This window comes from Pollicipes pollicipes, unplaced genomic scaffold (assembly GCF_011947565.3).
Source record: "Pollicipes pollicipes isolate AB1234 unplaced genomic scaffold, Ppol_2.1 Scaffold_6138;HRSCAF=7277_pilon_pilon_pilon, whole genome shotgun sequence".
NCBI classification, from domain to species: Eukaryota; Metazoa; Arthropoda; class Thecostraca; order Pollicipedomorpha; family Pollicipedidae; genus Pollicipes; species Pollicipes pollicipes.
The window spans coordinates 29516630-29543072 of record NW_023596818.1 but is presented as its reverse complement, the minus strand read 5'-3'; the positions used below and the strand labels follow the sequence as shown (position 1 = coordinate 29543072).

Sequence of the window (26443 nt, the reverse complement as noted above, 5' to 3'; positions counted from 1 at the left end):
CGTCACGGTCCGTTAAGTATGTCTGGCTGTCTCGCATGGAACAAGCCGCAAGGTCGATGTGCATTAACACGCGCCCGGGTGGCCGGCTGAATACCCTTGGCTTGTGTGGAGGTCAATTTGACCCACTGAGATCTCAGTAACTGCGAGAGCTACATACACCAAATTCACAGGATGTGTTAACCTGTACGTGAACTCGCTAGTGTCAAAATTTGAGGTTCCTAAATCATGACTTTCGGGTCAAATAAAGTCAAACAACATCAAATTTAAAATTGGTGTCCAAAGTGCTCCGAGACCTCTCCGTGCAACCACCGTGAACCTAGATACCTGTTATAAGCAAAAGGCCAATGGTGTTTATTTAAGGTCAGTGGCCTTGAGCAACCTTTTGAATGTCATTATTTCTAAAACCAGATAAGAGCGCTTTGAGTTTTGCGTTTGAATATGCGTCAAGGATTACAATAAGCAATATGCTACTAAAACCAAAATGTCTACCTGGGTCATTTTAGGTCAGTGACCTATTCTGGCTTTAAAGAAGGCCATGGAAGATGCATAATGTGGCCCACGTTATCAATAAATGTAAAATGGGTACCAAAAACTCCTCCATACAGCGAGCTCTAGCGTAATAAAACAGGTTGAAATTTACCTTGGTTTGACTTGTTAATTCAATTGTTGTGTTGCCTAGGAAACTATCACAGAGATGTATGGCTCCGAGTAACACTCCGCTGTTGCATCAAATTGAATGATTTCCTGATAAAATGTCTTCGCTGAATTTGTGGCCTGAATTCGACCTGCCGTAGGACAGTGACCTTACAAGGTACATCTAAATTGGTGATGCCAAACGATCCACCATTTAATGGTCGACATCTATGAAACATTTGGAAAATCATTTGGGAAAAACGTTTGGAGGGGATCAAAATGCCCCTCCCCCCCCCCCATCCCACCCTAGCGCGTGTTAAAGCAAATGTAGCAGTACAGTTACTTAGGTTAATTTATCGGGCGGCCTGCAAACTCTCCATCATTGCTGAACTTTTTAAGGTGAGCTTTTTGTGCGATTCGTCCTCCCCATCAAATATCGAGCAACAGAAATAATGCCGCTTCTGTCTTTTTGCGACCGTGACCAAAAGCAATGCCACAATTGTCAGCACATTCACGAACCAAATAAGTTCACACACGGATTTTGCTGGACCCAGGGATTAGCAGAATTATGTCAACATCATAAGGACTTAATCCGAGAAGTGAGTCACAGCTTGTCATGCGGCAAGTTCAAAGACCGCTTGTCATCCTTTTTAATTCAAAGATCGTGTGTCGACCACCATTGAGGCTCCCAGGTTGCCAGCCACCGGTAGCCCGCGCCGGCGCGGCAGTGGTGTACGGCCAGCAGCGGCGTAGGGCTGGCAGCGGTGTAGGGCCGGCGGCGGCGTAGGGCTGGCAGCGGTGTAGGGCCGGAAGTGGTGCAGGGCCGGCGGCGGTGTAGGGCCGGCGGCGGCGTAGGGTCGGCGGCGCTGTAGGACCGGTAGCGGTAGCGGACCGTTTATTATCGGTAGCCGGGCATTTATGAATGCAGAATGATATCCGGAGTACACAAAGACTTGTCTGAATGTGCCCAATTAGTCAGTGCAGCCCTTGCTAACCTGCGGCCTGCTACGACCCGATGTGCCGCTGCACGACAGGTTGGGGACAGCTGCATTTCAGATTTTGAAAATTAGGGTCGACCGCGAGAGCTACTCTGTCTAGACGCCGTGATTTCATGCATGTCGCGCCTACCACACGCACACGCACAGCACACGCGCATGCACACGCACGCACACACACACGCACACCACACACACACACACGCACACGCACAGCACACGCGCATGCACACACACACACACACACAACGCACACGCATGCACAATACACACACGCATACACACATCAAATACCGGACAACAGAAATTTTATATATAATTATATATATATATCTCTCTCTCTCTCTCTCTCTCTCTCTCTCTCTCTCTCTCTCTCTCTCTCTCTGCTCCTCTCTATCTCTCTTCTCTCTCTCTCTCTCCTCTCTCTCTCTCCTCTCTCTCTCCTCTCTCTCTTCTCTCTCTCTCTCTCTGCACAAAACTGGACCGCCGTGGCGCGAATTTGGCGCCGGTTTTGCCTCTGCTTCAAGCTTGAGAGTCTGGAACGAAGCATGCGTTAAGCCTCGTGTAATTCCACGCCCAACCGTGTACTTTGCCCTTCGTCCCGAGACAGCGCTCGTGTCGTTCAGATGGTCCAGCGGTTGAGGTGTCCATTTCGGCCCGCTGTAGTTGTCACACGCATCGATGTCGGGCACAACGGTCACACACAGGCAGGATGCCCTCCTAACGTGTCCGCGACAGGAAGGGAGAAACGTAGCTATCACGCAGCCGTGTCAGAACCCGGCATTGCACGCTAAAACCCCCAGTCCTATTTGGTAACAAGCAGGCTTGTAAGCCAGCTAGGAACAAACAAAGTTGCTCGATAGTTTGGGCCAGGTGCATCTGGCTTACCCATGAATGGCGCGACCAGCTACCCTGCATTAAACCATGCTTAGTGAAATGGAGCCCAACAGGACTCGAGCAAACAACCGTGTTATTTTTCACACGTTGTCTTGCTCGTTTGTTATGCTCGAATTCTCTGTAAAACGTCCAGCACTGGTATTTAAATTCCATCTAAAAGCTATCAGTGGCAACGCATAGATACTTATTTCCAGAAAACGCCCCCACTCTTTAATAACGAATCCCGTCCCATATCATCGATGAATGTGAGAAAACAGCTGGGAGAGTCAAAATAGAAGCTAACGTAACAATTTGAAAGGGATCGGACGCAATGAAACCAAACAACGTGATATTCGCCCCACATTGTTGTGGAAAATGCGCATCGGCTGCTCGTATTCCATGTGAGATCTGGCAATATATGAGTCACGGTCAACTGGCCTCGGCGCATTTCAGCTGGCGTGAAACGTGTTCACAATAACAGCATGAACAACAAATGTGTCTTCTTTTCCGCATTCCATTTTCCTCACATGTAGGATGACACCAAACAGAAATGAAACAAGTTATGTAATAACTAGCTGATCGCCTGAGACAAGTTGGCAGGCCTGAGTTCCGCCCCTTTGAAAGTTTCCCAGAAATGTCTCAGGGCCGGAGCGGCCTCGGAAGGCACGGCGTTCCACACGTCCCCAGACTGACTGCATGGCTGCATGGCGGCTGCTGAGATTAGCGTCGGTCCCGAGCCACACCCAACAGCGTGTCAGCTCGTGGACAGAGTCCCGAACCACACCCAACAGCGTGTCAGCTCGTGGATAGAGACCCGAGCCACACCCAACAGCGTGTCAGCTCGTGGGTAGAGTCCCGGACCACACCCAACAGCGTGCCAGCTCGTGGACAGAGTCCCGGACCACACCCAACAGCGTGTCAGCTCGTGGGCAGAGTCCCGAACCACACCCAACAGCGTGCCAGCTCGTGGACAGAGACCCGAACCACACCCAACAGCGTGCCAGCTCGTGGACAGAGACCCGAACCACACCCAACAGCGTGACAGCTCGCGGGCAGAGTCCCGAACCACACCCAACAGCGTGCCAGCTCGTGGACAGAGACCCGAACCACACCCAACAGCGTGCCAGCTCGTGGACAGAGACCCGAACCACACCCAACAGCGTGCCAGCTCGTGGACAGAGTCCCGAACCATACCCAACAGTGTGCCAGCTCGTGGACAGAGACCCGAACCACACCCAACAGCGTGCCAGCTCGTGGACAGAGACCCGAACCACACCCAACAGCGTGCCAGCTCGTGGACAGAGACCCGAGCCACACCCAACAGCGTGCCAGCTCGTGGACAGAGACCCGAACCACACCCCACAGCGTGCCAATTCGTGGACAGAGACCCGAACAACACCTAGCAGCGTGTCAGCTCGTGGACGGAGATCCGAACCACACCCAACAGTGTGCCAGCTCGTGGACAGAGACCCGAACTGTTTGTAAGGCCTCAGTTGGGAAGTCGACCTCGGCTATCCAAGTTTTTTTGGAACCGACAGCACGTGAAAGTCCTAACAAGCCAGACTGACGCGTTGCATGTTGAACTTCCGTGCACAAGGCGACATAGCGCATATTTTTCGCGAAGTCGTGACGTCAGCTCGCGTGGTGCGCCACGGCCGGTGATCGTCCCACGCGCTGGCCGCCGCGCAGTGCCCCAGGTCCCGTACTCCTCCCGCCTGCATACTCTGACTCCCCCGCCGTCGAGACGGCTTCCAGGTATGTACCCGCTGTACGGCGAGGCCGCGGGCGCTGCCGCGTGCACGCTCTCCGCCCACCGTCAGCTCGCTCTGCACCGTTGAAAGCATAACCTCATAAGGGGCGAGACAGGCGTCGGTCGCCCCGAGCTGCCGCAGGCCACAGACCAAGCAGACGTGGCAACCGCAAGCGGGCGCACTACCGGCGGGCTGGGTGTGGTCGCCACCACGGAGCTGCCACGGGCCACAGACCAGCAGACGTGGCACCAGCAGCGGCGCACTACCGGTGGGCTGGGTGTGTCGCCACCACGGAGCTGCCACGGACCACAGACCAGCAGACGTGACAACCAGCAGCGGCGCACTACCGGTGGGCTGGGCGTGGGGCTGCCGTGACGCTGGCCACGGAGACGTCCGTCCGCTTCTCCGGCTAAACTGCACGCCGAACTATGCTCGAAGGGGCCTGCGTGTGTGTGACGGAGATGGTGGGAAATGTGGCGTGTTTCTCTCCACACAGCGACCTGTGCTTTGCAAATGCTTGATTGGGCTATACGCAAGCAGTCCTCATGTGTGATGACCTATCACACCATCTTGCATGCAGTCGGGATCAAAGCGGATAGTGTTGAGGTGGTCTGCACCCGAATCGGTTCCCTTAGGAGTCTGAGCAAAAGTAAAGGGCGTTTCAGGCAGTGCGCACGCGATAGGATGCCAGTCGGGTGCATTGTATGACTGAGATAAGAAGCGGGTAAAAGTGGTAAGTGGTAAAAAATGGTGAAAGACAGAATTGATTCATTCTGAAAAATGGTAATCATCTCTCACAAAGTACCACATTTCCAGTAATCTGGAGTATCGATATCAATATTTTGGTCTCCAAGATGTTTTGTGGCAATAACGAAATTACCCAGATGCTGAGCTACCTGATTACACGGATCTGCAACCCACGAGGTCTGTTGCCTACGACTGTGAAGGCCAAAATGCTGTTGAGTCAGTGGCCCTTTTTGTTATGCCAAACTACACGGGATGCAAAGAACCACATCACGACCGTCACTGAGGTCAGCGGTGCAGTTATTCTTCACTTCTTCAAAGGGAGTGTTTCCCATCTATATGGGGGTTTGAACTGAAATAGCCATATTGAAGATCACTCGGTGCAGTCCATAGCCCTGCCTTCCTTAAGACCTAAGTCTGTCTAGTTTCCGAACTACACGCCCGCGAGGCTGTGCAGACTATTTCAGGGAGACTATTTCAAGGTCGCCCAGGCATCCATGATTTGATGATGAGGTTATTTATATTCTGTCATTCCATTAGCCGTGCAGCGATCAAGGCCAAGAAAATGTAACTGTCGAGTCGTTCGTATCTGGTTTTCGTGGATACGATTTCCAAATATAGCAGCTGTACATTTGCTCTCAATCAATTGTGTGCATGGTACGATGACGTAATCAAACGATTACGTATTGATGATTGAATTACAGTTGAACTATTCCACACAACTCCTCGAACAATGCTCTAAAAAACTGTATTCGCACATAAAGGCAAATACAGCAGGCCGGATTTTTTGTTTCCTTCGGTGCATCACAGAATGGTTTTGCCGGACAATGCAGTGGCAGTGGGGCAAAGCAGCACCAGTCTGTTGTGAGTCACAATCGACATTCAGTGACACATGATGACTAGCGACTTTGTATAGCGGCCATGTGTTGAGAAAGGTGGTGGATATGGGTAAATTTGTCAGGAAATCAAAGCAAGCTTAAGTCTGCAACAATGCGTTTAAAATGGCACTTCGGAACATTAACTAAACTGCCGGCCAAAGGCAAAAGGGCTAAGTGCTTTTTTACCTATTGGCGCTTAGGCCTTTGTACCATTGGACGGCAGTGCGATGGCCTGCCAGATGCCTTTTTAAAACTGGAAAAGCGGGCCAAGGAAGTTCCAATCCCGACATTGCACGTGCTGACGTTAACGGTAATAGTGGAGACAACCAACGCAATGCATACCGCCTAGCCAGCTATTCCTCGACCCGACAGCGAAGGGCGGGACCAGGATCGCCGACTACGGTCACGTGTTCGGCGCTGGTCGGCGGCGCTGCCGCCGGGTGGCCTGTTCGTAGCCGGCCGCTCGCAACTAGCGCCGATCGTGCTCTGTTCCGTCAGCGTGTGATCGGAAGTGGCACTGTCACCTAAGTATGCGTCCTCAAGTCGTAGTGCGTATACGTATGCCCCAGTTTAGCAGTATTTATTGCAATTTCATTACACGCGTTCTATCGGCAGTAGCCACCACAAATGCAAAATTCAATACTGCAGGCCACTACAGACAGGACAAATCTTACTTGTATATCCTTGATGCCCCCTGTTGAGTGCAACATCCTGACCGGTACAACTGGCGTCAGCCCACTGTATTCCCAACCATCCTACATCGCCGTCTGATAAGTTTTATCCAGATGTGTTACGCTCGATCTATTGACCCCTTTTTGGCAGCTGTTCCTCAAATTCTACGCAAACATAACTCATGAAATAACACAATGATAGCCACCTGTTTTGTGAAGTGCTCTTGCAGCCTGTACGACATTCGGTATGACGTCAATAAATCTATGTATAATCAAGTAGTGAAGGAGCGGTACCAACACCCCCGTCACCCATTGGTAAGATAAGAGGCATCTCCCGCAAGCGAAGGGCTACACGTGACAGGTCTGCGCCGGAGCCAGAGTCATGATCACGTCCAAGCCATCGTTGCCCTGGAGATGAAAGGATGAAGCGGGATATGGAGCTCAATCTGACATAAAAAGTGTTTTGACGTTTTTCGGCGTTTGCGTCGATGAGTTAGTGGAGTGCCGGACACCGGACCACTTGGATGGCAGGTCGTGTTGGTTGGTGGCTAGCAATAGCGATGGACTTCTTTGATTTCGTCAAAGACAGTAACCTGGCAGCAAGCCATGGGAGCTGGCACGGAGCGGCTATGACATGCCGCGCAGTGAGAACCAAATTCAATGAGTATTTGTAGCAACAGGTCGCGGAAAAAACGCGTTCTAGAGAATGCCACACTCAGAGGCTACTACAACCAGAAAATATGCGATTATGACGCTGGCGAGCTGTCGCTGCACGCGCCACTACAAAGTGCATCTGGGAGCGTAAAACAGCCAAATGCAACTCATCTTAATTACAGTGGCGGGCCTAAGCTTCGGGTCAAACAGCAAACAGCTCTAACTAACATCGGGCGTAACAGCACACTCCCTGCGCCAGGCGGTCAGAAATCATGCTGACCGATGGGTGGCAGTGTGTACTGGCTACGCTGCTGGCTGCTGGCTGCGTGGCTGCTGAACAGGCTATAATCAAAATATGCGCCAAAGACTCACCCTGTGGGGACATCGTTGAATGGTCGATGGTGGATTCAGGGTCCTCGCAACACGTTCCTCTTAGGAATACCGGATCTCAAAGCATCCCTTCAACGTACCCGATGACACCGTCTATGAAAACGTGAAAAAGTCCTTCCTTCTTACGATCAATACCGGAAAGCATCAAAGGCCTACCAAAAAAACAGACAAACTTGGGAACGATACTTAGCCTCCCTCCGTTGAACCCACGGCCATGGCTAGCGTCCTCTCGCAAGCGCCTCAGCAGCCGAGGCGAGGCGAGCGAGACGGTCCAGCGGACCCTCACCGCCTGCCACTGCAATCAACGACACCAGTTGCATGCCATTGTGCTTTTAAACCCTCGAATAACTGCTCCCCATGGCCATTGCAAATAACAGCAGCCTCAAGGCTACTCGCTGGCGCGGGGCTGGTGACGTCAGGGGTTTGGCAATCGGTGAGCCCGCGGCCTCTTGTGCCGCATCGCGTGCCGCCATTAACGCGGAGTACCCTGGGCCTGTGGCCGATTTCATGAGGCACAACTACAAGCTGCCTCCTTTTGCGCGGCACAGACGGTTGAGGCTTTCTCTCTTTAGCTTCATCATCTTTTTCTGATTATCGGAAGCTTAGGGTCAAAAGTTTATGTACCTATTTCCGACATGCGTGGCTCCATGGCGCCAATCAAAGATAGTTTGAGTGTCAGTGTTATGGCGAGAATCTCGTCATGTATAAGGAAGCCAATCTGGGTCACAACTGGGTACTTTAGCATCATTAACTGTGGTATAGTGAACAGACGGGAAAAAAGAGAACAAGGAGCTGGCAAACGGAGCTCAAGTACAAGCATCAAAACATAAATAATCTGGTGCTGAAAACACAGCAAATGTCACGATCGATTTGAAAGTAGAGGATCCCAGCAGACGATGTAAATATTTGACAACGTAGCCTCAAGCAATGTTGTACATTAACAGTGAGAATTTACCACATCATGATAACTTGTGCAAATGTGGCAGCCATGTCGTTTGAGAGTAGCAAAACCGAGTTAAGAGGCCAAGAATATTGAAAACCTTTAAAAGGATACCTGAATTGTGAAATAGCAGCAGCCTCTACACGAAATTCCATGAATAAAAATTACATTAATATTTATTTATTTTTCATTGCCATAAAAATTACATGATAAAAATACAATGGCAGAAACCAGGCAGTGGGTGAGCAGGGCGAGTGGCAGGATTTCAGAGGCCAATAGCAGAGTTGTGGAGAGGAGGCCAATAGAGAGTTGTTAAAACTGCCATGGAGGTCAGTTCGATGGGGAGTCCGGTTGGTAGTGGCCAGTCAGAAATCACCGCGTAGCCGGGGTGCTATGCTGCACACCACGTGCTTTGGGTCAATAATAAGACTGAACACGCCCCACCGGTGAGCAGGGTTCACAGTGGCAGGGTTTATCAGCTAACAGTCCTGATTTGATTATATTTTGAAACATTGTTGTCGCAAAAGCAATAAAAAGCTCAACTTTTCAGACTTCTCGCATTAGGATCGTAAGATTGCATTTTTAGTGTAAAATAGATTATGGCTTCCAGGGCAAACGGTATATTCTTATCAGATAGAGTTTCGTCACGACTGTCGGTCTTTTTCACTGAGAGGCTCCCTTTAAAGAAGTGAGCATGCCCGTGTGAAAATTGGCAGGAGTGACTGAATGATGCCGAAAATAAACATAAGCAGATTGATAACTAGACACAGTGAGCACACTACCTCAGTTACCTAATTCAGACCAAGCGCAAATGATAGGAGACGATGACAGCCTTATTCGTCGCGGGTCCCATGCCAGTCCAAACAAAGGGAGACGGATGGCAAAAAAGCCAGGCACTGTACTGTCCTTCACCCATGGCGACCTGAGACCTGATTCGGAATGCAACGTGCCAAAACTTCTTTTGAGTCCACTCCGTATTCTTCAGCGAACCCTGAGTGGCAGAGCAGACCAAAAAAGCCTGCAGTGCACGTCCTCGTCACGAAGCCCTGGAACAGTGTAATTAAGCACGCGAGGTGTTTTTTTCACTTTTCGATAAGGGCGAAAGTTCTTCATACGAATCCCCACCGTTCAAGGCCGCGCGGACAAGGTAAAACAGCCATCATGTTCAGGCACCGCTCCTTCCCAGCATTCCAATGGTATCGGCTTTATCATAAAAAAATGTCTGGACAAAACGCTTTAATGTAGTCGCCGTCCTGCACTGAACAGAACACCAGACTGGGCGATGTGTGCTGAATGACCATCCATCGGCCCAGCAGCCAATAACCAGCGACGATAGGGCCTGGCGCGGATCCACAGCGGCTGCGCCACCGTGGGCTAGACAGCACGCTCAGGACATGACCACGTCTTGGCTCAATAGTCAGCCTTATTAACGAGAAACGTAAAATGCAAATACGGATCGAGTCCCGGGACGACAGGGACAAAATACTTGTGCAGCTGACCGCCGCGCAGAACAGTGGAAGTAAATTCAATTGTCAGAGCAAAGAATCGACGCAATCTGTAGTGCAAAACATGTCGAGGAGCGATTGAAACAGTGCGTCAGACGAAATATACTACGCCTCTGTTTGCAAATGTTTTGTCTACTAGCATATTTTGCATCCACCCATGATAGGTCAAAACAACCGCAGCTGGCAATGCCACTGCATCGAATGCTTCCATCTGCAGCATTCCAGTTCAAATTCCACCACAACGCGTAGAAAAAGTGCACCTCTGTACACACCTTCTATAGTTCGCCTGGAAGTATTTTACCGCAGGCAGTGTGCAGCGCCGGCTTAAGCTCAGATCAAACGCGAAGAGTGAGCGTTTTATGACCGAGTAACTCAGTTTGCTGACGATGCATAATGCGAATGGCCACCGTTGTAACATCCCAGCTGTAAAACCAGCTCAAAGGTCTTAAATTTTAAGCAATACGCTGCTGATTCAGACATCTGGAAAGCAGGAAAATGTATACGTGCAGGACGACGGAAAAACCTCACTGTAAAAATAGATCACGCCATGTTTCGCAAGAACAGCCAGGCGCGTAACTGGAAGTAGCTACTGACATCAGATCTCCCTCATCTACCTGCATGATAACAATCATCGTATTTATTATCAGCCAAGTCAAGGGCCTCCACAACCATGAGCTGTATTTAAACAAGGACTTTCGCTGCCCAAATTTTAAGGAAGTGCGGGAGTGTTCATCCATGTTTCCACAACTTTAAGTAGAGCACCAATTGGTGCGCAAATACCTTTTGGGTGCCATATAAAAAGCGTGGTTCACGCGAAGGTCGCCTCCCCACGGTATCAGTTTCCCCTTGAACTGTTATCGGGCTATTGGGTTTCATTGTGCTGGCCTGATTCAACGTGCGCTCCTACATTTTTAACCTGACTGCATTAAATTTGAGCTCATTCTGAGTAATCGGATCAAATGCAATGCACATTTCATGTGAAAAGAGTGTGCGGGACAGGGTTATAGTGTTTCAAGACCATTCTTGACGTTAAAGCTGTTAAGGATATTTGTACTGAGCGCGCTGTCAAAATGCCGCTAATGCCACTGGCAAGGCTTACGAATCTGGTAACGAGACAACGCGCACAAGTTTTTTTCCGATTCTCAACGTTTATACTAGGTATCTGTCACCAAAAGGTATATGGCTTGGATTTGATTGCATGCTTTGTTCGGGAGGTGGGAGGTGCCGAATTTTACAGACACGACAGAGGTTACTACAACCTGGCTAATTCGCCGAAAAATCGCGCATGACAAGCATCTCGTTGCATTTCTTCTACATGTGGGTGGTAGTGCAGATGATCGCTCTTCTTTTTTAGTTTTATAAACGGGGGCAGACATCGCGATGCACTCCGTTTATAAAATGGAGCGTCAGCTAATTGCCCTTCGTTTGGGCATAGTTAATTACTCGAACAGTATAAAGCGAAAGTAACACGACAGGAAAGCAGGCCAATGTTTTTTGGCCAATCGCCACAATGCCGAATCTATAAAGCATGTATGCGCTTAAAGTGATGTGCCCATCAAAAATGCCTGTCTTCGTTCTATCAAAAAGAAAATCTCAAATTGGCTGAAATGAAAGTATATTTCTTCCTCTCCCCCTCCCCTAGTGCCATACCACCCTGTGCTGAAGCAGCAAACCGTAATATCTCGGAATGATTTCCCACCGTCCCTTATTGGCGCCCACTAGATGCGCTTTTTGCATCACCAGATGCGCGAAGACGCGCCTGAATCGGAGAGAACCAGTGCTATAGGTGTCCAGTTCGGACAGAGCGGCTCCGATGGGCCCTGAGCTGTGTGCGCCCGTGGCCTGCCAGAGAGCGCCACAAGAGGCGGGGAGGCGCGTCCAGTTCGCACAGAGCGTCCCCGACAGGCCCTGAGCTGTGTGCGCCCGTGGCCTGCCAGAGAGCGCCACAAGAGGCGGGGAGGCGCGTCCAGTTTGCACAGAGCGCCTCCGACGGGCTCTGAGCTGTGTGCGCCCGTGGCCTGCCAGAGAGCAACACAAGAGGCGGAGAGGCGCGTCCAGTTCGCACAGAGCGCCTCCGACGGGCCCTGAGCTGTGTGCGCCCGTGGCCTGCCAGAGAGCAACACAAGAGGCGGGGAGGCGCGTCCAGTTCGCACAGAGCGCCTCCGACGGGCCCTGAGCTGTGTGCGCCCGTGGCCTGCCAGAGAGCAACACAAGAGGCGGGGAGGGCTGACGGGCCGCGGGGCAGCCAGTCCTCGCGGGGCCGCGGGGTCGGGCCGGCCCGGGCACCAGCCGGCGGCGCCGGTCGGCTCGCGGTTCGGGGCTCCCGCAGGCACCGAGCTGTTCCCTGTCCCGCAGGCACCGAGCTGTTCACTTTCCCGCAGGTACCGAGCTGTTCCCTGTCCCGCAGGTACAGAGCTGTTCCCTGTCCCGCAGGTACCGAGCTGTTCCCTGTCCCGCAGGTACCGAGCTGTTCCCTGTCCCGCAGGTACCGAGCTGTTCCCTGTCCCGCAGGTACCGAGCTGTTCCCTGTCCCGCAGGTACCGAGCTGTTCCCTGTCCCGCAGGTACCGAGCTGTTCCCTGTCCCGCAGGTACCGAGCTGTTCACTTTCCTGCAGGTACCGAGCTGTTCACTTTCCCGCAGGTACCGAGCTGTTCACTGTACGCGCCCAAGAATGGAAGTACCACGACCACGCGTTTCCAGTGTCACTGTTGAACACTGACATGTCGCTGTGCTAGGATCCTTCAAGGATTTTGGTAAGCTCTCGGGCGCTCCTATGGAATGGGTGCCTGGGGTGCGCACGGGTTTTAGAAAAATCTGGGGTATGGCTGCAGGTATAAGCAAACTGTTTGCAGAATCCCAACTAGGTGCTTCAAGAAACGTTACTACATTGCTACTGCTTGCACCCCCTTCAGTCACAATAAGCTCCATTTACACTGGTTTTACAATTATCAGCGAAAAAACGGTAAGTTTGAATGTAATCTACAAACTTTCCAATAATTTAGGCATAGGGACTGGAACAAATGAAAAGGGGGTTACAACTTATTACAAGTGGGTAACAGGCGGGTATGGGCCATCCCACGGGTAGCGGAAAATGAATAAGGTAAATAAATTGTCATATGTGAAGGTCTGCACTGTTGACTCTAAATACACGACTTATATGAATGTATGTACGTACGCTATGCATGCGCGTGCTGTACAGGCACCATGCCCTATGTCGTAAGCAGGCTTACATAATGGGAGGGGGTGGGATAGCTCACGAATTTTCAGTGAAAACCGAGTTTAGCATGACGAAGGCGTGCGCTATTTCTTACTTGATGTAAACCAACAAACGAGTTCTCAATTTTCTTATTTTTACTAGTCTACCTGGAATTTTTTATTATCAACGTCTAGTAATGTACGTATATGCAATGAGTGTCATCAATTTGGCAAGAGAGGGGGACGAGCCCTGGCAGCTTATATGTGCGCATACATCTGGTCATACCACTTATAGCTGTGTGCATAGTGGTCAGTATTCGAGAACCTGCGCAATCAAATGTCGCCCATTCTACCCTCGTGTGTGAAGCCGACCCTGCCCGCTGAGGAGAAGCGCCACTGCCACTGACCTGAGCACCAGCGGGTGAGCGCGCCAGGACCAGGAGCTGCAACACCTCTCTCCGACAGGCATGCCCGATCATAACCTCTGAGTGGAAAAGCGTGTACAGAGAAAAAGACGAGACGTAACCTGCTCGTGCGGCGCGAGCAAGCCTCGGATCGGACCAATTCCCGTGCAACGCGAGAGTTGTAGCGATATTTTCCGCGGCAAAGGACCACAGGCCGGCCCGTGCACTGCGTCGGCCGTCCAGCGGAACATCGCCACATGCGCGGGCGGTGGCCGGCCTCCACCTACACCTGCACGCCGTCGTCGGTCTGATTTCTCGGGAACATCTCAGTGGGTCGCGCCGCCGCCAGTGCGCCCGGCCGCCACCGGCAGGCGACCGCTGCACGATGACCTGTGTCACAGTGCTGATTGTGCTAATGTGGCCGGCGCTGATGCCGGTCTGCTGCCGCCGCTTTGAATGGCATTGGGTGAAGTTTCGCTGCTCCTACGCAAATGCGGAACTCCGCCGGAAATGTCAAGCATTCAACTGCATTGTGTAGGTCGATTGTTTCCAAGCAATGCTGTGGATTGCTTTTACAATGCTAGGATCACTTTTGGAGATGTGGGAGGCGCAGCTGCATCCACCGTTGACAATAATGTTCTCCTTCCAGCCATCGTTGTATCCACGGCTCTGAATGACGTCGCGGTGGACAACGTCACTGAAGGGATGCAACTGGCGCGCGCCGCTCCACAGACCGCGCCCGGGGTGCGAACCGAGGCGGCTAGTACAGGGATGGATGGTGTTCGACTTAGATCGGAGCCAAGTTATCATGAGTGTTAGCTGTTCGCAGTCAATTTGTTAGAGGCTTCTCCCGCAAATATGGGGAGCATCTTTGAAAAGCGCATAGTGCTTGTTTGAAATGGTTTATGGATGTCATCAAAAGCCGTCGTCGCTAAAGGTCTCCTGAAATGGTGCGCTCACACGGAACGCTGGCTTTGTTCATGTCTGTTCTCATGACGCTTGGCTAAGAAAACGGAATATTATGTTCGGAAAAGAACATCGGATAGTTTGAACGTTTCTTATGTTATTGTGCTTTGAAGCGAATATTTAAGCATCATTCTGCAGCTCCCAATTAAGGATAGCTCTCAGAAATCGACCGTGCATCGAGTGTTTTTTCCCTGAATGGTATAGCGTCGTTCACAGCATGCTGCTATGAAAGCCAGTCTGCAGCCTGGCATCTTCCTGGAGATTTAGGGTGTCATTTGTCTGCTGAAGTCACTGTGCGCCGTCGCACCAACTCAGTTCTGATGTCGTCGCGCCCAAACACCTCGATCGTCAGCACAGGCATTTTGCGAGGTGATGTAGTAAACCGCCACTTGAGATCCCTGAGCCTCCGCGACCACTGCCGTTACAGGGTGTTTGACGCCTCACCCGGCACCCGCCGGCCAGCTAGCGACGGACTGGCACATCCTGCGCCGGCGCCGGCCTTTCCAGGTGGCCGATAGTGACCCGACCGAGCTGACCCCGCCGGAGCCGGGGAGGGAGGAGGTGTGGAGACTGACCGGTCGCGGCCGCCGAGGCGTGGTGAACTCGATGCCGCGGTCCTGGTCCTCCTCGGCCTCGGCGGTGGCCAGCCGGTCGAACTTGACCCGCCTCTCCCGAGGCATGGTGCTCAGGCCGGCGCCGCGGGGTGGCGGTGGGTCAAGCTGACAGTGGCGCTCCGACCGCTGACCTGGGTCAGCTCACCATGATGGGCCAGCTCACGTCTCCTGCACGAGAGAAGAGGGATGAGTCAGTATCCGGGGTAAAGTTGTCGCCAGGTCATGTCACGTGCTCTGCATGAGAGACGAGAGGGATGAGTCACTATCCGGGGTGAAGTTGTCTCCAGCTCATGTCACGTGCCCTGCACGAGAGCCGAGAGGGAAGGGTCCAGTAAGCTGGACGCTGCCACGGCTGCTGACCCGGGATCAATTCACTATGTCAAGTCAGGTCGCTTATTCCGTGGAACAACAGAGTTGCATGCGCTGTCCACATGTCACTACTTTGTCTGCTAGCTGCTAACATTGGGGTTTATTGGCGCTTCGACTGTGTCATCATTTTGCATCCACTGACACGTCCAGTGGTTCTCATGTGTTCCGCGTATGCGTGAACGACACGCTATGCGCACTGACTTATCACGGCGGAGTTTGGTTCATTAAAGTCCTGGTTACCCACCGCGACGGATCATTAAACGGGGAGTAAATGATGATAAAATTTTGCATCAAAAGTTGGGTCCTCGCCAGTGAGGGAGCACGGAACCGGATGAAAACGTCAATAGATGGAAGAAAATGATGGAGCGACCTAGATGAGCCGTTCGGAACGGGGTCGGCGCTTATAGGACAGCATGGGAGCTATTCAGAATGGAGTCAGAGGTACAAGCAAGAGACGTGTTGCGCCGCACTCGGTCTCATGGGCCGATGGAGAAGTACAAGTATCGTCGAAATCACCCTGAAAACGTTCTGAAACGTTCTGAAGGCAGAGGATCACCGGTTCACGAGTGGGTTTATGCATGGCATGGCCTGAAAATTGGCCGGCTTTTAGCCGCTCACAAACCGCATGAAAGAAGCCGAGGAATTTGGAATGGCTTGTGTTTTTGATGACTGACCAAGCTGATGCTTAGATAGAAACTATTTCTAGTGGATATTGGTTAAAACAATTTCAGCTATTTGCCCATGGATCAGGTCACGGTACATTGCACTTTAGGACAGTTTTCTAAAATGACGCTCACCGCTTCCCGATTGATTACTGGCGAACATTTGGGTTCGATGTGCTGGTTATTGGCTGATTGTTCCCTATCCGCATTCCAATAGCCAAGACGTTAAGGCTATGTGAGTTCAAAATGATGAAACGTATTGCTCGCGTTGAAATCCCACGAAACGATTGTGAGCTTACCGACAGGCAAAATCACTTTCATCGCAAACGACGGTCGTATTGTACCATTAACAAACTGCCCGAACCCCTAGCCATGCCCGAATCAGGGTCCAGTCTCTGGCCAAAAGAGTACTCCGCATTTGGGGGTCATTTTGGTGGGGGGTGAGGCAATGAAAAAAAGCAGTGCACTACAGCTATGAAAACCTGTCCTAATGCAACGGGCTATCAGTGTCTCCATCATACAAGAAGCCATTCCAAACGTTGGCTTGGCTAGTGTTCGGCACATCACTCGGCGCTGCGGCTCAGTTCCTGTGTGTGGCTGGTCACCAGGTAGGTCAGCAGGCTGGTCAGCATGCACAATCGTCGTAACAGTCCACGATATGGAATTCAGCCACCTGCCAACTTTAACAGGAACTTTAAGGTCAGGAGAGGGTCACTGATGCATGGGAATACACGAATGATCTAGCAGAGAAAATGCCTGGTTATGCCATGTGTTTTAAATAGATTTACTGATGAAGTTGATTTTTTCTGACCACTCAATTTTACCGACCTGCTTTCCATATTTCAACGATTGCAGACCATCCTACGCACTGACTTACAAATGTAAATCAGTGAAACATATCCTGAACCCTGGATCGCCTCGACAACAGTGCCCACCAACCAATTTAGCACCGTGAGAGACATACTCGCCCACCTTACACCTGAGCAGAATCTCACGCGCACCACGCATCTAGCTGAATGTTTGACTAATATCTAACAACTCGAGCCGCTCCAGCAAGCACTCTTGTTTGGCACTTCTTGACGAGCACTTCACAAGCCAGCACTTCTTGACAACCACTTTTGTTTGTGATGACCCGGTGTTTGGGTTCTGTTTTTCCTCCACTACACTCAATTTCGTTTTGGCCATTATCTAGATGGCTTTCATGTCACTTAGGAGCTGCCGAGTCCGTGCCCACAGAAACTTTCTTTCTTCCGAAACCTCGAGGTAGAAGGACAACGGCGCACTCAGTGAAGCGGTTTACGGGACAACAATATATTGAAGACAGCAGTCTATATCTCAGTAAATCGAAGAGCCTCCACGCAGAGGCGAGGTGCCCCCGGCAGGCTCCTGGGTCTGCGAGTTCATGCTCTGATACGTAGCAACTGCCAGCTGGTGCTCACCAGAGATGCCTCCATTCCCAATATGTCGTCCACCCAGATGTCACATTTTCGGTAGTCGAAACAGGAAGCAGAAGCTATTTCGTGGTGTAAACATATGAATATGCGGTCACATTTGTCTTCGGCACGTCGCGTTATCATCGTTAGAATAACACAGAATTCGAACAATGCAGTTGCCGAGACACAAGGCCAGGGAAACGTCGCGAAATGTGTGCATCCGATCTTGGGCACGAGCGCTCAGTCCTCTGTGTCACCACGCTACCCATGGCACCCCAGAGAGCGCTTCAGTATGTACTCTACTACTACCACCCGCTCAGGCAAGCCATTTATTCGCAGCTGAGTTGTAGGCATTCGTGAGGATCGGTACATAAGCAATTCGCCGAACAGATTATGTCGTGCACTACATGCCAAATGACGCAGATAGTGCAGACACAGGAATAACGCTGCATGAAGACTTCGAAAAACACATACATTTACCTATCTGATGTTATCACTCTGCAATATCAGGCACGACATCGACGCAGACACTGGTTGCATGTCAGAGAAAGCCAACGCTCGCGGAAAGGACGTGCACATTTGTTTCTCGGTGCCGTTAGGTCACCCAGCGATGACACGTATAGCGCGCACCCATGACTCGCATGTGGTTAATGCGACCATTGTAGCGTTTGAGTCACCTGCTAGAGTAATAAAACGACTATTGTGCGCGTTTGAACTAGTGGAGTTTACGTGCGTGATCTGATTCATCTTCAGCCTCTTTGATAACGCATCGCAGCTCAGGAAATTTTGCTGGGTAGCGCGATTTCCTTATCGGTTTTTATGTGACGGAAGCTAATCATTCCCGGCCTTGTGCAAATTAAAAGTTACTCCAGTGGAAAATCGATGACTGCTGAGCTTTTCAGGGAGTGGAAAGAATTATTTTAAGTATGTTTCATGGGGCTTGTGTTACAGCCCGATTAATATAATCAAAACATTTTCGCGCCTATTTGCCCCAGTGATGGAGCAATTAAGGCTTCGAAAAAGGTCAATTTCCGTCTCTCTAACATTTCAAAAACAAGGATGCTAAGGTAGGTGGATCACCTTTTAAGTCCTAATTGTGCTGACTTGTTTCTTGTCGAAGGTTTGTAGGATCAAATATGGGTGAAAATTCATCACATCTATCTGATATGATATCAGTTACGTCCGACATTGATTTGGCGATTCGAGAACTTCGTAGCATACATTTAAATAGTGGTGACGTCATCAAGCTCAAAAGATGGACGGCAAAATGTCGTAAACGCAAACCCTTACCAAGGTGAATCGCCACAGCTCCATATACCTTCCACTGACCGCACGTGAGAGACTGATAAAATACTTTGTGTTTTGCATACCTTGTTAGCTTATGACTTAAACTTAGTTTCTTGCAAATTAATATAAGGATGAAATTAGTTTGTCATAAAAACGTTTATGAAAAAAAACGCTTAGAATGACGTTTTAAGAATCAGGTGAGATAAGAATGTTAGTTAACGATCAAGAACGTCAAAAAAGATCCGTACGCTATGAAAGCAGCATTTTGAACAGAAGATAATCATGAATGCGAAAATAAGTATTTTACGTCGGCGACTTTTATGCGACAGGTCTATGCGACGCATCTAAGAGGGCTTAACTATCTATTATGCCCTGGGTTTGCTTCCGCCACCTTAAGAGCATTTTATGTGTCGCCAACCATCATCTGAGAAAAATTGTCACAGAAGTTGACTTTCTGCGACTTTGAACACTTTTCTTAATTGTTTCGATTCTGTACGTCAAGAGGCAGTATACGTTTTTCCCGTGCTTCCTGTGAAGGTTACGAACGTGCATCCAGTAATCATATAACGCCGACACACAGCGTTCGTACAGCGCCGACACACCGAGTTCGCCCTTTTCACGCACACCAGGGCTAACAGCGTTTTACGAAAAGACGTTCAAACTGGCCTAGGCTGGTCAGCTCCCTAAGCAAACTGAACAATGCTCGAGGATTATGTAAGACGATTTGCTTCGCTGAAATGTGTCGTTAACGGCGCGCTTCAGCACAATGCGGCGCGCGGACAGCGTAGCGGAATGGTGTAGGCCGATAAGCATCATGTCAATGAGTGTGCGCACCGACCGCGACCCGACCCGCCGTCAAGGACGGAGGGGGAAGGGCGGGGGAGGAAGACGGGGAGGAGGGACGGCGTGGCAGGGCCGACATGGAGAAAGAGTGCCCACTCTACCCAAAGCTGATTACGGTCACAGAGACAGCTCAGCTCCAACGGTGATGTGCATGGATTATGATGCATGCAACAATATAGTCCGATGCGGTAGGACAGGACGAAGGGCAGCGGAAGCCCGTAGAGAGGGTGGGCCCGACCGAGTACTGTGGCCCAGAGGAATTTGTGTGTGTGTGTGTGTGTGTGTGTGTGTGTGTGTGTGTGTGTGTGTGTGTGTGTGTGTGTGTGTGTGTGTGTGTGTGTGTGTGTGTGTGTGTGTGTGTGTGTGTGTGTGTGTGTGTGTGTGTGTGTGAGTGTGTGTGTGTGTGCGTGGGCGTGTTGCACTACGGCTGTAGCGATGTGTTTCATGTAATGTTATTAGAAACCGGTGTTTTTGCAGCAAATATTTGTTTATACGTTTTAATCCATACGGACGCGTATCATGTGGACAGTCATGTTCCAACACAAGAAAAAATGCTTCACCACACGGCTAGTGGTCTGAGACGGTAAGTTTCAGCTCTACGCCATCCTTTTCACTTTGAACACGAGCATGCGGCTGGTCAGCTGACACGTTCGGTAACACCCGTCTCAATCAACTACACAAATGGGAAACCCATTACACATTGCAGCATCAATCTGTCGTGGCCCAGGAGTCGTCCCGTGCCCAAACATGCTGACCCGAAACACGTCGCTCGCGACAGGGCGGTCTGTGCGTCCAACCGCGGGGAAAACCCATCCGCTTTTTCCGATCCGTTAGGGCGCATTTTCCCTGCAGCGCAGCCGTTGAGCGGCTTGTTGGTCCGGCGGCTCGTCGACGTCATCGCAGCGACGCCCGCGGGCACGGCCTGGACAATGGGCCCGTTTGCGCGCGAACGCCACACTTTTCCGCGCGCCTTGTACGGCCAGAAGGAAGATGGGCGGTGGCAGCGTGCCCCCGCGTGCCTAGCACCGCTGTGGCGGCAGTGTGACGGCACGGACTGCCTCCTGGGCAGGCCCGGGCCGCCCGCTGTGGCGGCAGTATGGCGGCACGGGCTGCCTCCTGGCCAGGCCCGGGCCTCCCGCTGTGGCGGCAGTGTGGCGGCACGGACTGCCTCCTGGCCAGGCCCGGGTCGCTCGCTGTGGCGGCAGTGTGGCGGCACGGGCTGCCGCCTGGCCAGGCCCGGGCCGCTCGCAGTGGCGAATGTCACCAGACCGCCTCTTATGCAGACGACAGGCGCGACGGCGCGGGCCGGGCGGTGCGCTGCAGCCTGTTATACTTTTATGCGATGGGGTTTGTGCATTTGGTGACCTGAATAACCCATTCTGAGAACTGGCAATATTTTGAGTGGGTAAGGCCACAGTCATGGGCGTTATCACCTCTGGAGGTCTTTGGTTTTCTTCAAAGACAGACTATGTCTGAATCCTATAATGCGTGAAATTACAGGAGTTTGAACATGTAGGCACAAAGATGTTCAAGGATAAAAGGAAGAAAAACAGTTCCCAAAAGTCTGATAATTTCTGACCTGAATAATATTTTTCCCTTCGTGACTTTTCACAGTCGTTTGCTAAAGCAAATTTGAAATTTACTCATGAAGCTTACCTGACGTGGTAGACCGCCCAAGGTGGCTTACCTGGCGTGGCACCAGGCCGCCCAAGGTGGCCTACCCGGCGTGGCAGACCGCCCAAGGTGGCTTACCCGGCGTGGCAGACCGCCCAAGGTGGCTTACCTGACGTGGCAGACCGCCCAAGATGGCTTATCTGGCGTAGCAGACCGCCCAAGGTGGCTTACCCGGCGTGGCAGACCGCCCAAGGTGGCTTGCCTGGCGTGGCAGACCGCCCAAGGTGGCTTGCCTGACGTGGCAGACCGCCCAAGGTGGCTTGCCTGGCGTGGCAGACCGCCCAAGGTGGCTTACCCGGCGTGGCAGACCGCCCAAGGTGGCCCGTGAAATATTCCTCCTGAGTGCAAGGCAGGAAGGCTTAGGATCCTTTTTGTGCATTGCGTGCACGATGGCCCGAAACTTAGCTGGATTGTCCGCCTACAACAATGTGCATTCAACCAGCAATTAATTTTTCAACGGTATCTCTAGCTCCACTTCCCATAGATGTACTGTGCAGGGCTTGGCTTGCCAAAGGGGTGGCTGCTAGACGCAGGCTAAGCATTTTCCAGTCCCACTTACTTCAAAGACTCCGGGCCTGGTTCTTCGAACCTGAACCGGACACGGCGCAGCATGTGAGAGACGAGATTATGTGGTTTTAACCGCATCCTGATGGCAAATTGTCCTGTCTTTCATCTCCACATGGGTATGTGTGGAATAAAATTCCTTGGAGACATGACTGTCAGACAGAGACGATTCTGGACGTACATCCAACTGCGTACGAAGCATCCCAATCCCAGGACTGACCTAAGGCATCACGGTTTAGTGCAAGTCCCGCAAGATGGGAGTTGTTGATGGGAAGCGGACCTTGGAGTAACTATCTTTACAATCGAAGTAGGCACAAGCATGCTTTAAATACCGATAACGAGAAAAACCACTCGCTGCTTTTCGTTCCAAGGAACCGCATTCTTTGAGGTTGACGATACGCAGTCCAAAAGCGTTCTACAAATGGGAATCGGAGAGATGAGGCTGAGAGACATGGACAAGCTACCTAGAAAATGCTTACCGCAGTTGTGCCTCCACCCAGATTCAATCGCTTCCGCCTCAGATACTTCATAGGTATATACCCACTTAACGGCTCTTGCACGTGAAGGGAGTGTTCCACAATTATATTGGATTTTGAACTAAAATAGCCATCTTTAAGACCTTTCGGTGTAGTCACAGCCCTGCCCTTCTAGAGACCTGAGCTCCCTCTATTTTCTGAGCTACACGCCAGCGGAAATGGGGAGAGTGCTTCGGGGAGAGCATTTCAAAGTCATCTTAGCATTCATGACGTCATAATAACGTCATTTAAACTCTGTCACTCCATAGGCAACGCGGTGATCACGACCAAGAGAGAATACAATCGTTGACGCGTCCATATCTGGCGTTCGTGAACACGATTTCCAGATAAAAAGGCCGCCAATCAAAGTGCAAGGTACGATCACGTAATCAAACTGTGACGTATTGAGAAGCAAATCTAATTAACAGAAATTGTTCTGTCTAGAACAGTCTTTTCCACTTAAGAATTATACCAAGAGTTAGAAGAGAGCTTATTTCATCATATCTGATGCTTGCTTCATGTCTTCAAATGTGAGATATGCCCCTTAAGACGCGTCATAGAATCACCAGCATACACTTTCCGTGTGGAAAATGATATGTCAATGCATTACTTCTTCAGGTGCGAGCCCGTGCGTGCTTTTTGGTGAAAGACATCAGCTCCTGTAAACCGATACTTTAGACCCACTCGAATAAGGCTTGGCGCGAGCGCTGTGTGGTTCTTGCTTCCCATGCGCTGTAAATCTCGCAATATTATTAGCTAAAAGATACGCCGAAGAAAAGGATGCAGTTTTACCTTTCAAAAATTTCAAGGTGAATGTGGAACAATTCTTTCAAGCCGAGTGAATAAAAGCCAATTGAAGAGAGAGAATGAGCAGAGGCTCATGGAAAATTGGCTAATGTTTTGTGATCGTGACATGATCACGTTAAGAGCAGTGAAGCCCAACGGTGGTAAAGACTGTGGCGCAGGTGTGATGATGCGTAAATGCGATCTATTGTTTTACCAGCATTTGCGCTGCTGCTCTGGAGGGTATGTACTGTCTCCAGAAGGATGACTTGACAACTGTGTCAATATTACTGTGCGCAGCTGACCGCCGCTGTGGTCTCTTGATCCCGGGGGCGATTACATCGAAGTCCAGTGTATGTTTATGTGTGCAGATATGTGCCTGGCTCCGAATATTGGTCCCTGGTTCCCATTGGTTCTTTCGACAAAGCAAGATGCTGCATCCTGGTTCTCACGGGTTCTTTTGACAACACAAGACTCTGGGTCCTGGCGCCCACTGGTTTTTTCGACAAAACAAGATGCTGGATCTTGGTTCCCACCGGTTCTTTCAACAAAATAAGACCATGGATCCTGGTTCTCAGTGGTTCTTTCGAAAAGGTAAAACCCTGGATATTGATTCCCAATGGATTGTGGGACAAAACAAGACCCTGGATCTTGGTTCTCACTAGTTCTTTCAACAAAACAAGACCCTGGATCCTGGTTCTCAGTGGTTATTTCGGCAAAACAACACCCTAGATCCTGGTTCCCAATGGATCTTTTGACAAAGCGTTATGCTGCATCCTGGTTCCCATTGGTTCGTATACAAAACAAAACCCAAGACTCTGGATCCTGAAAAAACACAATACTCTGGATCCTGGCGCCCACTGGTGTTTCGACAAAACAAGATGCTGGATCTTGGTTCCCGCTGTTTCTTTTAACAACACAAGACCTGCATCTTGGTTCCGATTAGTTGATTTATAAGCCCTGGCTTCAGCTCCTGGCTTTACTTGTTTTTCGTCAATGCCAGCCCCAGGTTCCCATAAGTTCTTTGGAGAGCAACAGAAATAACAACATGCCATGAATACTAAACACCATGTCTCACAGTTCACACTAGTTACTTTACCAACACTAGACTTCTGAGGTCAGAATATGAAGTACTCTGACAGTCTTGGGACCTTGGAAAAATTGGCCCAAAAAATCACCCTGCAAAACCCAAATACTCAACTCTAAAATTGCAGATTAGTAGATCACATACAAGTCAAAATAAACAGCATGCCCTGACTCTGTAACAACAATAAAGCCTATCCAGAAGCCTGAGTACAAGGCTCAAGCAGATATAGATTCGTTATGTGCGTGATAAAGCAGTATCAATGTGGAACTAACTTTGGTCTGCAGGTGGGCTGGGCATGTGTAGAAAATTATTGCTGAGCTTTGATGGCAGCCTGTGATGTTGGGGTGATTTTCTGGCTCTATATATATATATATATATATATATATATATATATATATGCATATGGTTGCTTCATTTGTCTACCTCCTAGCCACCTTCGAAATGCATAGAAGAATAAACAGAGTAAAATGGAATATTCTAGAATATCTGGAATGTAATATCTAAAAGAACCGTGCAAAATGCTATGATATTCTCGGAAAAAAATCATCTGAAATTTTCATTCTCCTCTTTTGAGCTGCGTCTCAAGCTTTCCGGCATATCATGTGCCCAAAGTGCATTTGTTTACATCAGAAGCTACATTTCAACACATACAAACCTTGCTTGTATCTGAAATTGTTGTCGATGATTTGAATAGATTATTGCACGTTAGATGGTGTGTTTTGGTGTGAGCAATGAGAAGTCAATAAAATAGAAACGTTGTCCCGCATTCTCACACGGGGTAGCCTCACCACCAACAGCCTCAGTTCCTTGACGTCACATTCCCTTTTGGTTTTAGATAAGCGAAACATGTGATCCTAGCTTCCCTATCTGCGGCCTTGATGAGTGACGCGCGGTGGCGCCACGTTGGTGTGCGAGGTGTTGGGGATGGTTGCCGCGTCATTTGATTGATAATCATTCTGTGCTATTCTTATGAAAACTGATATGTGCATATATATATACATATATATATATATATATATATATATATATATATATAGTATAAATCATTTCTGTGATATATGCACGGAGGAGCGGACCTTTCCTTTCAGGATAACATTACGCTGCTAACAGCCCAGTTGCAGACCTAGCAGATCTGCATCATACCTGTATCGTGACACGCTATGGATTTTGTTCTTCTGAATTTGTAGTGTTATTAACATTGAAGAACAGCAAATTTGTTTCATGGTATATGAGGAACAGCCTGAGCAGATAACCAGCAATGTTCATGGACTTAATTTTATTAATTTACATTAAGAACAGCACACATTGCTGGACCTGAAAAAGTGGGGTGTGTGAGCAGCAACTGCTGTGAAGAGCTCCTGGTAATATTTTGGCTCTTGCTGGTTTCGGAACATAATTTTAAAATGGATCTTGGTTCTTGATGAAATTGAATCCCCATCTTAAGCCTGCGCTGCATCTTGATTCTTGCTAGATCACTGGATCTTGCTGGATCTTGCTTGATATTCCAGGCTGGGTCTTGGTTCTTGCTGCATCCCTCAGCATAATGCCAGGCTGAATTTTGGTTCTTGCTGGGCCCCTATGTCCGATTCAAGTTGGATCTTGGTTCTTGCTGGTTCTTTCAGTTTGGTATCAGGCTAGATCCTGGTTCTTGCGGGATCTTTCGTCTTCATGTCAAGCTGGAGCCTGGTTCTTGTTGGATCTTTTGGCTTATTGTCAAGCTGGATTCTGGTTCTTGCTGGATCTTTCGATTTATTGTCAAGCTGGATCCTGGTTCTTGCTGGATCTTTCGGCGTATTGCCAGATTGATTCCTGGTTTCTTCCTGGTTCCGGAACCAGGAACCAGGAACCGGTTCCCGGGAAGAAATCTTGGGAACCAGGCACAGGGCTGTATGTGTGTATGTGAGTGTTTGCGGCAAGTGTTGTGTTGAGAGTGTGAATGAAGTATGAAAAAAACACATCTGGAGTCGGTGGGCTCCAGACCGCAGTAACTGTCAGACAAATTGGGCACT

At 50.1% G+C, this 26443-nt stretch overlaps 1 protein-coding gene across 2 annotated transcripts in view; it reads right to left on the bottom strand.

The window, feature by feature from the left end:
• Ae2 (anion exchange protein Ae2) overlaps positions 1-26443 on the bottom strand; it is a 169847-nt gene that overhangs the window by 93248 nt on the left and 50156 nt on the right. For both annotated transcript variants that reach the window (XM_037229241.1, XM_037229242.1), the window contains exon 2: positions 15179-15385. In XM_037229241.1, the coding sequence (XP_037085136.1) occupies positions 15179-15283 (105 nt within the window). In that variant the 5' untranslated portion in view covers positions 15284-15385. The remainder of the gene's footprint in view (positions 1-15178; positions 15386-26443) is intronic.